Below are 13,194 nucleotides of genomic sequence, written 5' to 3' on the forward strand. Positions count from 1 at the left end.
ATGCAAAATGTTTACTATTTTTTTAAACTGGTTGCCTACAAGCTATATGGTTGATATGAGGTGTGAAATGATGTATTGTGTGAGTGACTTTCCTGTTCCCAGTATCTTAAACTCTGAAGGTGAATAAAGTGTTGTTGTTGCTTGTAGATTGAACTAAATGTAAAAGAAGACATGATAGAAGACTGGTGATAAACCAAGCTAAACATGTGGTGCTAAAAATATAGCTTAGGTACATGTGATTTCCACTGATCTCACTTGAGATTTTTCTAAAACATCATTAACAGTCATAGCAAAAACACGTCATAGCTTGTAGACCTAAGAGGCAAGATTCTGCTGAGACACAGATCTGAGTATTTTCATCATCTTTGAAGGTCCCTGTGACTTAAATACACAAACCTAAACAAAGCACAGGGGACACCTATTAGACATAATGACAGAGACTGGACACCAACAAAAAGGCAGTGGGGGCCTCTAGTGGCCAGAAAACAGTCCACAACCCTGACAGGAAACCAGTAGATAGAAGTTTATATTCCTTTTTCATCATAAAATGGACATAATAAAGCGTCCAAAAGTCATAATGGACAAATCAATGTGTATAAATTACACCAAAATATGGATTTTAATTAAAACACTTAAGAGAAACATTATTACAGACTTTTGCATAACATCTGGATAGACTTTTATTTGATAATTATGTGCAGTATTGACATTAAAATTTATACTTGATTTGGATTGGTCAGAAGGTGTTCAGCATGGTCCTGATAACAGTTCAGGTTTCAAATCAAATCTCTCTTTTTTAAGAATGTCCTCTTTCTGATTATTGTTTCTCTAAAAACAGTTAAATCAAAGTATTTGGCAAACTCCAATCATTTAACCCTCCTGTTATCTTTGGGTCAATTTGACCAGCTGTAAAAAGTACTCAAAAATGAGGTATAATTTTATATAAATGAGATTTATAATACCAAATATTTAAAAAAAAGTGCAAAATATATGTTAATGTGTTGGAAACAACCTTTATCTAAAGGTACTTCAAGAATTTGATCTAGATGGGATTTTTGTGGAAGATTCGAAAAGTTGGGAAATGAGTTTTTAACAAAGTTTTGGAATTGAAAATATCTAAAAACATGAATGGAAGGGGGAATTTTTGTGTTAGAAAAGCTAGGAAAAATATTATCAATGTAGATATCATTGACAGAGCAAGAAGTATTTCTTACATATAGAAAATTAAGTAATAAATACAAAGACTAGTCTTACTTGAACTACATAATTATTTTTATTAGGTAGATCAGGCTGAATATTTTTATCAGAGCAGACTGGTTAAAAATAATTTTAAAAATAATAGTAATAATAATATAGTCACCTTTAGAAAATGTGGATTCAAACACATTTCTTATTCTTCTTTAAGCAGAAGCGTTCCTTCCGCCCATGGCTACAGGGGTGGCGGTTGACCACGGGGCCTTAAGCCGAGACCATTCAAGGTCAGTGACCTGCCGCGAGCCAAGGCCGAGCTCCCTCCTTCCTTGGGAATGGTTAGATGTCTCCTGTAGAGCTGGTGAAGCGGAAGGCGTGTTAGTCGCACGGCAGACCATTTGTAGTGCCCGTGCCAGGCTTCCTCCTTGTCTGGCCGAATGACTTGGTCATCTTCTTACCACGCACGCGTAACCCCACCGGCGCCCTCAGGTAGCGTGGGATTTGAGTGGTGTAAGGCTCCCATGCCTTCTGTCTATGCCCTTAAGGAAAAAGCTCTACCGCTTTCTAAAGAAGTTTGCCTCACCGGTCTGGACGTGGTGCGCAGTCGTGCCGACAAAAACCTGATCACTCACACGTACGGGAGAGCCCTGGCAGAGGTGCCGAAATAGCTCAGTTGGGAGAGCGTTAGACTGAAGATCTAAAGGTCCCTGGTTCAATCCCGGGTTTCGGCAGCTGGAGGCAGTGTAGTCAACCAGCGCAGTTCTGCAACTTAAGCCTCAGACTTGAAAACAGCAAAACGTGGAAATAGTGCAGGATAAAGGTGTGAAAGCCCCCTGGTCCGAGACGAGAGCAAAAAAACTAGGATGCTACAGAACTCTTGTTGGTTCTCGTTGAATGCTTAGCCTGCACCCTTCAGTTTACGTGACAGCATGCCTCAATACCTGCCTACAAATCATTGAAAGGTAGCCTCCTAGCCTGTATGCCATTAGAAAACCCCTGCTTTTGACAAGGCTCCTTGGAAGTGCTGCCGCCTAACGAGGTGGCTGAGAGGTTAAGGCGATGGACTGCTAATCCTTTGTGGTCTGCACGCATAGGTTCCAGTCCCACCCTTGTCGTCCGTGTGCTTCCTCTTTACTGCTATGCGCCACACAGCGGCAACTGAATGCTCCCCCAGACAGTCGTGCAGCGTGAAAACAACAGTGATCCGACTACTTTGAAAATCGTGCAGTGTGAACTTGGCATAAGTGTTTCACAACCTTGGGCTGCATTCCCATGCTGGTTGGACACACATGCTGTAAGTTCATATGAACAAGCCACTTCAACAGGAGGTGGAGGATATGGACAGCCAATCCACATTTCAACTCTTTGGAGGTGTGGGTTCAAATCCCACCGCTGCCAGGGTGGCCTTTTGTTCTTAATATTCTCCTAGTGCATGTTCCCGCTCAGTGCTTAATTAGTAAATGAATAATTTCCGGAACAAAACCAGCAGTCTCTCGCCGCTGTGACAAAACGGTGGTAGCACAATTATAAAGATTATAAAGATTCGTTGCTGAATGGTCTCATGTATTATCCTGTTCCATATCCATGCCAATCGTGAATTTAAAAAAATTAATTCTCTCTCTCTCTCTCTCTCTCTCTCTCTATATATATATATATATACACTATATTGCCAAAAGTATTCGCTCACCTGCCTTGACTCGCATATGAACTTAAGTGACATCCCATTCCTAATCCATAGGGTTCAATATGACGTCGGTCCACCCTTTGCAGCTATAACAGCTTCAGCTCTTCTGGGAAGGCTGTCCACAAGGTTTAGGAGTGTGTTTATGGGAATTTTTGACCATTCTTCCAGAAGCGCATTTGTGAGATCACACACTGATGTTGGACGAGAAGGCCTGGCTCTCAGTCTCCGCTCTAATTCATCCCAAAGGTGTTCTATCGGGTTGAGGTCAGGACTCTGTGCAGGCCAGTCAAGTTCATCCACACCAGACTCTGTCATCCATGTCTTTATGGACCTTGCTTTATGCACTGGTGCACAGTCATGTTGGAAGAGGAAGGGGCCAGCTCCAAACTGTTCCCACAAAGTTGGGAGCATGGAATTGTCCAAAATGTCTTGGTATGCTGAAGCATTCAGAGTTCCTTTCACTGGAACTAAGGGGCCAAGCCCAGCTCCTGAGAAACAACCCCACACCATAATCCCCCCTCCACCAAACTTTACACTTGGCACAATGCAGTCAGACAAGTACCGTTCTCCTGGCAACCGCCAAACCCAGACTCGTCCATCAGATTGCCAGATGGAGAAGCGCGATTCGTCACTCCAGAGAAAGCGTCTCCACTGCGCTAGAGTCCAGTGGCGGCGTGCTTTACACCACTGCATCCGACGCTTTTCATTGCACTTAGTGATGTATGGCTTGGATGCAGCTGCTCGGCCATGGAAACCCATTCCATGAAGCTCTCTGTGCACTGTTCTTGAGCTAATCTGAAGGCCACATGAAGTTTGGAGGTCTGTAGCGATTGACTGCAGAATGTTGGCGACCTCTTCGCACTATGTGCCTCAGCATCCGCTGACCCCGCTCCGTCAGTTTACGTGGCCTACCACTTCGTGGCTGAGTTGCTGTCGTTCCCAAACACTTCCACGTTCTTATAATACAGCTGACAGTTGACTGTGGAATATTTAGGAGCGAGGAAATTTCACGACTGGATTTGTTGCACAGGTGGCATCCTATCACAGTTCCACGCTGGAATTCACTGAGCTCCTGAGAACGACCCATTCTTTCACAAATGTTTGTAAAAACAGTCTGCATGCCTAGGTGCTTGATTTTATACACCTGTGGCCATGGAAGTGACTGGAACACCTGATTCTGATTATTTGGATGGGTGAGCGAATACTTTTGGCAATATAGTGTATATATATATATCTCTATCTCTCTCTCTCTCTCTCTCTCTCTCTCTCTCTATATATATATATATATATATATATATATATATATATATATATATATATATATATAATGAGTAAAACCATCATGGCTTCTCTATTGTTAGCAAAACATCTTGAGGCACCTCATCCTCTGCAACCCCGCAACCATTTAAGGGCAGTTGTGGTAAAGAGAACTTTAAATATCTCTTATGAATTTAATATTAATTTCAAATTTCCTAAATGTTGATATTTTGCTTTATGATTTGTTTCATTGTAGACAATCAGCAAGTGTGAAAAAAAGCTTTAGCAAAGGTTAGGGTGACAAATTTCAGGGAAAAATTCTACAGAAACCCAGAACTGCTGGAGGAGTACAGAAGAGGGAGGTTAGGAGAGAGAGAGAGAGAGAGGTTAGGTTTGGAGATGTTACAGCAGGTGTAATTAGCAATAAACACCCTACAGTGTTAGGAAATGTACATGAGAGTACACACACACACACACACACACACACACACAACCCTTTAGCCACTACTATAACAGGACTTTGGTGCTGGACTGAGTGGACTGTTCATACTGGGGGAAATTCCCGCCACACTAAGGCATGGAGGTCGTGTGATTCTTAAAGTGACAGCAGCCTAATAAATTTGCTGCACAATTTTGTTATAATTTAGTAATTTAATTACATAATAAATAAACAGTTATTTGTTCTTCTGTTAGTAATTTGTTTGTTTTTTTTTATTTTCTTTTTTACTTTACTTTTCAATTCATTTCAAAGACTAAAATTAAGCTCTACCCCACCCCACAACTTCAGGCCCAGTATAGAACACACACACACACACACACACACTCTCACACACACACACACACACACACACACACACACACACAGAGTAAGCATCAAGTCTATACTATATGATGATGTATACATAAAATGTTTTTCCCCATGTTATGAGACTAATTTAATGTAATGCTTTCTTTCCGCTTCCAGGAATCAAAAACGAAAACAAACTGGAAAAATAAAGAAAACTGAAGAGCTGACTAAGAAGCAACATGAAAAGAAAAAAAGACAGTGGTCAGTTATTTTTTAGTGCCATGGTAAAATGCTTCATGTTTTTTAGGTAAACGTTGAAATGTTGTCCTGTTTATTCCTGTTTTAATGTTTTTCTTATACAAGGTATAAGAAAAAGTATACAAGGCTCAGTATAAATCTCAGACTAGTATACTTATTATCATTACCCAAATAATTAACCTCATTACCGAAACCTATATATCATTACTGAAACTCATGATTATTAGATGTTAATTTAATTAATAGAGATATAGTACTTTGATTTTAAATGCATGTGCAGAATCTTAAAATGATGTTCTCTCAGGTTTGTCACGTCATTCTGAAAAAATGTCAGGTTTCTTCAAAATATAAAGAATAAATGTTTGTAAATTGTGGACGGTGTTGCGGTAATGAGAGAAATCAGTCAAAATTTAAAAAACTGTTAAATTAAAAATAAATATTATTTCAGAACTTGAAGTAACTGTGCATGACTATTAATAATCCATTTTTAAAACTGTGAAAATGTATTTGCTTTTCTATCAGTGTTAATGTTTTCACAGTGTTGCAGTAATGAGATTTTTTAGGACTTTTGGAAATTATGTTCAAAAAGGTGTTAAATGGTAAGTAAAAGTTTTTAAATTAATGTTCACAAACACTCCAGACTTTGTTGCTAATGTCTAAAAAAAAAAGTTAATTTAAGCATTTTTAAAATTTTCATGTTTGAAATTTTTAAAACCAAGATTTCGTGAGAATCACCCAGATATGTGTGTAAATGTTTGTAGAGGAAGTGCTGGAGTATGCTGTAAAAACATCGATTTTAAAGTACTATCCGCTGTCGTCTGCACTCTGCATGCTAATCTTTGTTTTAAAATTGTTCTTCTGATGTCTGAAGGTCCAGAGAGTGCTGAGGGTAAACCCATGGGCTTGGAATCGAAGTACAAGTGGGTTTTTAGAACAGAATGCACTCTTTATATGAGGTGTCTGCTAAGACCTATATTTTGTAAAGGTGTATGATGTATTCTGTGTGTGTGTGTGTGTGTGTGTGTATGATGTATTCTGTGTGTGTGTGTGTGTATGATGTATTCTGTGTGTGTGTGTTTTAGGCACCTGTTGGAGCTGTTAAGGAGGACAGCGGTTCACGAGTGAGAGTAACTCTTTGCATATCATCGGTCCATGTGGATCTGTTAAAACCATGGTACGAAGCTGTCTGTGTGCTACTTCTATTAGGTTAGGATACACACATGTACTTTACACTAAGCTGTTGTGTGTGTGTGTATGTGTGTGTGTGTGTGTGTGTGTGTGTAGCTGCTACGTTGTGCTCTGAGAGAGCTGCTGGACTTGCAGGAGGTGAAGATGAATGTCCTGCAGGTTCACCTGAGCAGTGAGTGTTGTGTAAAAGAGCGTGTGTTTAAAAGAGGCTGCTGGTTTAAGTCACGGCTCCGTTCATGGCCGCGTGTCTCGTGCAGGTCTGCTGCAGATGGACGACCGGATCGCTCTGAGAGAGATCACACGCCAGCTTCAACTGGAGAACGTCGTAGGAGACAAAGTGTTGGTGAGTGTGTTCCAGTATTCCTGGAATTCTCGAGTCGTGTATACAGCTGGGACGTTACAGGAGCGGCAACATCACATGATTCAAAAGAAGTGAATGTGAGAGAAACTTGGGGGTGATATTACTGTAACTGATAACCCAGTCTGTCTGTCTGTCAGCCTGCCTGCCTACCTACCTGTCTGTCTGTCTTCTTGCCTGCCTGTCTGTCTGTGCACCTGTCTGTCTGTCTGTCTGCCTACCTACCTACCTACCTGTCTTTCTTCCTGTCTGTCTTCCTGCCTGCCTACCTGTTTGTCTGTCTGTCTTCCTGTCTGCCTGTCTGTGCACCTGCCTGTCTGTCTTTCTGTCTGTCTTCCTGCCTGCCTTCCTGTCTGTCTGCCTGCCTGTCTTCCTGTCTGTCTGCCTACCTGTCTGTCTTTCTGTCTGTCTGCCCACCTGTCTGTCTATCTTCCTGCCTGTCTGTCTGTCTGCCATTACCTGTTTGCCTGTCTTCCTGCCTGTCTTCCTTCCTTTCTTTCTTCCTGCCTGTCTGCCTTCTTGCCTGCCTGTCTTCCTGCCTGCCTACCTGCCTGTCTGTCTTCTTCCCTGCCTGCCTGTCTGTGCACCTGTCTGTCTGCCTGCCTACCTACCTACCTGTTTGTCTGACTTCTTGCCTGCCTGCCTGTCTGTGCACCTGTCTGTCTGCCTGCCTGCCTACCTGTCTGTCTGTCTGGCTGTCTTCCTTCTTGGCTGTCTTCCTTTCTGTCTGTCTTCCTGCCTGCCTACCTGTTTGTCTGTCTGTCTTCCTGTCTGCCTGTCTGTGCACCTGCCTGTCTAACTGTTTTTCTGTCTGTCTTCCTGCCTGCCTGCCTGTCTGTCTGCCCACCTGTCTGTCTATCTTCCCTCCTGTCTGCCTTCTTGCCTGCCTGTCTTCCTGTTTGCCTACCTGTCTGTCTGTCTTCCTTCCTGCCTGCCTGTCGGCCTACCTGTCTGCCTGTCTGTCTGACTACCTGGCTGTCTGTATGCCTACCTATCTCTCTGTTTCTCTGTTTGTCTGCCTGCCTACCTCTCTGCCTACCTGCCTGCCCACATGCCTGCCTATCTGACTGCCCGTCTATCTGCCTGTCTACCTGTCTGTCTTCCTCCCTGTCTGTCTGTCTGCAGGTGATAAAAGCAGCAGTCAGCCAGTGTTCTTCATCCTGGAAGAGTTTGGTCTGTTTGCTCATCATAAGAACCAGACGCTGCTGTACAACCTGCTGGATGTTTCTCAGTCTGCTCAGGCTCCTGTAGCTGTGGTGGGACTCACCTACAGGCTAGTATGTACACACACACACACACACACACACACACACACACACACACACTTAATATACCTGTCACCAAAAAACGCCGCATGTTTATAAAATCTCTGTATTTTTTTCCTGTTTGTTTATTCCAGGACGTTCTTGAGCTCTTGGAAAAGTGTGTGAAGTCTCGTTTTTCCCACAGACAGATTCACCTGTTGAGTTCTCTGACTTTCCGTCAGTATCGAGACGCCTTTCGGTCCGAGCTCACGCTGCAGGATGACTTCCCCGACAGCAAGTTCTCTCAAGAGTGGAACCTCTGCGTCTCGGTACGACACACCGCATCACGAACCTGAACTGAAGTGTTACACTGCTCACATGTGAACATACACACTGCTGGAGGAAGCTCACGTGTTTTCCTCGATTGTACATAGCACGTGTTCTCTCTCCTCGTCTTCCTCACCACTGATGATGATGATGATGATGAGGGAGTAATTATAATGATCCAATTCTAACCATGACAACCATGATTTGACCAAGCATGACCAATTAGAGTAAAATAAAAATATCTAAAGGCTTAATATATATATATATATATACAGGTGCAAAGTTGATTTATTTCAGTAATTCAATTTAACAAGTGAAACTGCTGTATTATATAGAGCCATTACACACAGACTGATATATCTCAAGTGTTTATTTCTTTTAATTTGGACGATTATGGCTTACAGCTAATGAAAACCCAAACTTCAGTATCTCAGAAAATTTAAATATTGTGAAAAAGTTCAATATTGGAGACTCATGGTGTCGCACTCTAATCAGCTAATTAACTTAAAATACCTGCAAAGGTTTCCTGAGCCTTTAAATGTCTCTCAGTCTGGTCCAGTAGGCTACACAGTCATGGGGAAGACTGCTGACTTGACAGACATCCAGAAGACGGTCATTGAGACCCTGCACATGGAGGGTAAGACACAAAAGGTCATTGCTGAAGAAGCTGGATGTTCACAGAGTGCTGTGTCCAAGCACGTTAATGAAATTTGAATGGAAAGAAAGTGTGATAGAAAAGGTGCAGAAACAACAGGGATAACCGCAGCCTTGAGAGGATTGTGAAACGAAGCCCCTTCAAGAATCTGGGGGAGATTCACAAGGAGTGGACTGCAGCTGGAGTCAGTCGCATTCCTTGTGTCAAGCCAGTCCTGAACCAGAGACGATATCAGAGGTGTCTTACCTGGGCTAAGGACAAAAAGGACTGGACTGTTGCTCTGTGGGCCAAAGTCCTCTTTTCAGATGAAAATAAATTTTCCATTTCATTTGGAAATCAAGATCCCAGAGTTTGAAGGAAGAGAGGAGAGGCAAAAAATCCAAAGTTGCTTGAGGTCCAGTGTAAAGTTTGGGGAGTGGTTTGGGGAGCCGTATCATCTGCTGGTGTTGGTCCACTGTGTTTTATCAGGTCCACAGTCATCTACCAGGAGGTTTTAGAGCACTTCATGCTTCATTCTGCTGACCAGCTTTATGGAGATGCTGATTTCATTTTCCAGCAGGACTTGGCACCTGCCCACACTGCCAAAAGTACTAATATCTGGTTTAAGGACCATGGTGTCCATGTGCTTGATTGGCCAGCAAACCCTGTGAAATCCCATAGAAATCCCATAGAGAATCAGTGGGATACTGTGAAGAGGAAGATGCGAGACACCAGACCCAACAACGCAGAAGAGCTGAAGGACGCTATCAGAGTAACCTGGGCTTCCATAACACCTCAGCAGTGCCACAGACTGACCGTCTCCATGCCACGCCGCATTGCTGCAGTAATTCATGCAAAGGGAACTCCGACCAAGTATTGAGTGCTGTACATGTTCATACTTTTCAGTAGTCCAACATTTCTGTGTTGAAAATCATTTTTTTAATTAGCTTTTTATTGGTGTAATATTCTAGTTTTCTGAATTTTGGGTTTTCATTAGATGCATGCCATAATCATCAAAATTAAAAAAAATTAAACACTTAAAATATATAAAAAATATATCAGTCTGTGTGTAATGAATCTATATACTATAGAGTTTCACTTGTTGAATTGAATTACTGAAATAAAGCAACTTTTCGATGATATTCTAATTTATTCAGATACACCTGTGTATATATGGTGGGGGGGACAAAATCTCTGCTGCCCTCTAGTGGACAACTCTGAACATAACCATGACGACCACGATTTGACCAAGCAGGAGTAAAATAAAAATATATAAAGGCTAAAAATATACATTATAGAAATATAACATACATATAATAATAAAAATGCTTTTTATTACAAAAGTACAGCTTTTGTATAAATATATAATCACTGCCCGATGCCTGTGGGTCATTATACACAGAATCGAACTGAGCAATTATTTTCTTTACCCGTGTCACGAAAACTGAAGGACGTCATAGTACGGGTTTTTAAACTGTGGTCAGCCCTGAATAGGGGACAATGTCATTTATTTGTTGCTGCTGTTTCTTCTTCTTCTGGTGTCCTTATCCATGAGAGACAGAGAGAGAGAAAGAGAGAGACTTTGACTTTTACAATCCTTTTATTTACACATAAGTCACATAATATGTGGTAAAATCAGGGTGACTCAGTAATTCAATAAATACATTTTAAAATATTTCAATAAATTAAGTTAAGACACATCAGTGAATGGTGGATTTAGTTTAGCTCTGGTGCAAAGCAGGGTTTCTCTTCTGCTACAGAGCACAGAGCATTAGCATGACACCACACTGTCTCAAACATCTTCACATCATTCATCTTTCTGTAGAAATTAAAATCAATTAAAATTCTTGATTTAACAAGTCTGAGGAAAATTCTCTTTGCATCAGTCTGTGTTTTGTGCAAACACAGGTATATCGCCATTTTTGCCTGACCAAATATAAAATTGATCATTTGAAACTGTTCCTCCTGACGTACTTAAAACATACTGAGAGAGAGACAGAGAAAAAGATCTTTATGTGGTGGGTATGAGAACCCTGATTTGGCTGATGTGATAATTATAGCATCATTACAAATAATACAGTCTATCTGTGTAAACTGTGTGTGACAGATAAAAAGTGCAGCTTTGTTCCAGAGCTACAGTATCCTATAGTAATGTTGTAAATGCTTGATTCTGATTGGTCAGATTCATTCGTTAATAAAAAGGGTGTGGCTGGTGATATGTTGAAGCTTTTCATGAGGAAATGTGTAATATATTTGGAAGGAGTCTCCAGTTTAGTGTTTTTCTAATAAGGTTTGTTTGTGTTATTTTCAGTAACAGGATATGTTTTAGATTTTGGTCTAAAACTTTAAGAGCAAAAAATCAAGAGTTTGGTGAGATCATGATCCTTTATAACTGGAATAATGTGGATAATTTGCTTCGGTGATGTTCCACGATATTGGATGCAACTCAACAACAAAAGATGTTCATTAATTAGTAAAAAATTCTACACCAATTAGCCATAACATCATGACCACCTGCCTAATATTGTTTTGGTCATCCTTTTGCTGCCAAAACAGCCCTGACCCGTCAAGGCATGGACTCTACTAGATCCCTGAAGGTGTGCTGTGGTATCTGGCACCAAGATGTTAGCAGCAGATCCTTTAAAGGAGAAGTTCACTTCCAGAACAAAAATCTACTGATAATTTCCTCACCCCCTGGTCATCCAAGATGTTCATGTCTTTCTTTCTTCATTAAAGAAATGATGTTTTTTTAAGAAAACATTTCAGATTTTTCTCCATATAGTGACCTTCAATGGTGTCCTGGAGTTTGACCTTCCAAAATGCAGTTTAAATGCAGCTTGAAAGAGTAGTGTTTACGTTAGGTTAATATCTATGCATTGAAAATGTAGTCAGTGAATTTTTTTTGGGGATTAATTGCAGCTCAGCCTCTTTCCTGTCCAGGCCTATACAGTGTTTCTATATTAATATTAAAAGCCATTTTGAATTGGATTCATTATTGGGGTTTGGAACTTAACTGTTTAATGTTAACTGCTTACATGAGGCCATGTGACCAACTGGCATCATGTAGAATTCTGAATTCTGTTCTGAACATCACCTGACGACGTACATAGCAACCATCCTCAGACCACCTTTAGCTATCGACAGAGAAACAGTGCCCCTTGTGTAGCAGCGATTTTACACCATTTAGCAGTATTTTTACAGCATTTAGCAGTATTCCACCACTTTTAACTGTTTTATACAATGGCTGCACTGTTTGTGAAAGATCTTCACCCTGAAGTATCAGAGGTGATACTTTCTAATAGATTTAGACCTGCAGGACACGTCCAATCTGTCCACATTTGCAGGGACAGGAAGACCGGCTCTCCTCTCGGATACGCGTACGTCAACTTTCGCTATCGAGATGACGGTAAAACAAACCTTTTCTTTTTTCTACACTGTTTCTTACCTGTTTTTGCAGCAGATTTAAGGCTACATGTGTAACTTCTGTAGTATTTTATAGTTTTACTATATGGATATGGTCATGTTTTAAATGGTACTAAAAAGATATGAAAAGATATTTGGATGAGTTATATATAGACTATAATAGACTTTAATTAAAAATGAATGGTTTATTTCTGTTCCCTCAGCTGAGAGAGCCATTGACATGTTCAATTTTGAACTCCTCCTGGGGAGACCCATGCGTGTCATGTGGTCAAACTGGGAACCCACCGCCAAGCCCATCAAGGGAGGGAACATATTCATCAGGAACCTTGATTGGTCCATTGACTGCACCTCCCTGTTTGACACTTTCTCTGTGTTCGGGAGGATCGTGTCATGCAAGGTTCGAGCTTTGAGCTGTTATATATGAATATATATATCTGAATAGCTGAATATCTGTGTTTCATGATTAGTGTGTTGTTGTGTGTTGACACGCTGTGTTTCTCCTGCAGGTTGTGGAATCAAAAGGTTATGGGTACGTTCAGTACGAGTCAGCGGAGGCGGCGGAACGGCTGAACGGAAAACTCCTGAACGACCGCCAAGTGTAAGTCACGTGTAAATTAGTGTCTTTTTACCAGCCAGGGTTCAAATGTCAGGATTTTTTACATTCCTTTTTAAACTAATTGCATTGAACTCTTTATATTGTCGAAACAGAGATATGTTTGGTCTTATGAGGGTATTTCAGTCAACATCTGGTGGTAATTTTGCTGTCGAGGACATAACTTTTAACAGCAGGGTTTAGATTCTAAGTGCAGCTTCTCTGTTGTGTTACAGCACCATCGAGTACTT

The 13,194-nt window shown here is 41.0% G+C and overlaps 1 protein-coding gene, 1 non-coding gene and 1 pseudogene across 2 annotated transcripts; all 3 read left to right on the plus strand.

The window, feature by feature from the left end:
• Positions 1–1,849: 1,849 nt before the first annotated feature.
• Positions 1,850–1,922, plus strand: trnaf-gaa (transfer RNA phenylalanine (anticodon GAA)). Its single transcript has one exon. It is a non-coding gene; the product is annotated as a tRNA-Phe (tRNA).
• A 3,179-nt stretch (positions 1,923–5,101) lies between these two features.
• LOC131349956 (origin recognition complex subunit 4-like) lies at positions 5,102–8,563 on the plus strand (annotated as a pseudogene).
• A 3,491-nt stretch (positions 8,564–12,054) lies between these two features.
• LOC131349946 (polyadenylate-binding protein 1A-like) lies at positions 12,055–12,953 on the plus strand. Its single transcript, XM_058385357.1, has 3 exons — positions 12,055–12,334; positions 12,555–12,748; positions 12,858–12,953. Exons 1-3 carry the CDS (start codon positions 12,169–12,171, stop codon positions 12,951–12,953), a joined length of 456 nt encoding a protein of 151 aa, XP_058241340.1. The 5' UTR covers positions 12,055–12,168.
• The last annotated feature ends 241 nt before the right edge of the window (positions 12,954–13,194 follow it).

The sequence above is a fragment of the Hemibagrus wyckioides genome, unplaced genomic scaffold (assembly GCF_019097595.1).
Source record: "Hemibagrus wyckioides isolate EC202008001 unplaced genomic scaffold, SWU_Hwy_1.0 Contig18, whole genome shotgun sequence".
In the NCBI taxonomy this organism is placed as follows: Eukaryota; Metazoa; Chordata; class Actinopteri; order Siluriformes; family Bagridae; genus Hemibagrus; species Hemibagrus wyckioides.

Excerpts from the sequence above, each read along its gene's own strand:
- LOC131349946 (XM_058385357.1), top strand. The coding sequence starts at position 12,169 with ATGGCTGCACTGTTTGTGAAAGATCTTCACCCTGAAGTATCAGAGGTG. Across the intron at positions 12,335-12,554 it reads CTTTCGCTATCGAGATGACG|CTGAGAGAGCCATTGACATG; the intron begins GTAAAACAAACC and ends CTGTTCCCTCAG. Across the intron at positions 12,749-12,857 it reads GGAGGATCGTGTCATGCAAG|GTTGTGGAATCAAAAGGTTA; the intron begins GTTCGAGCTTTG and ends TTTCTCCTGCAG.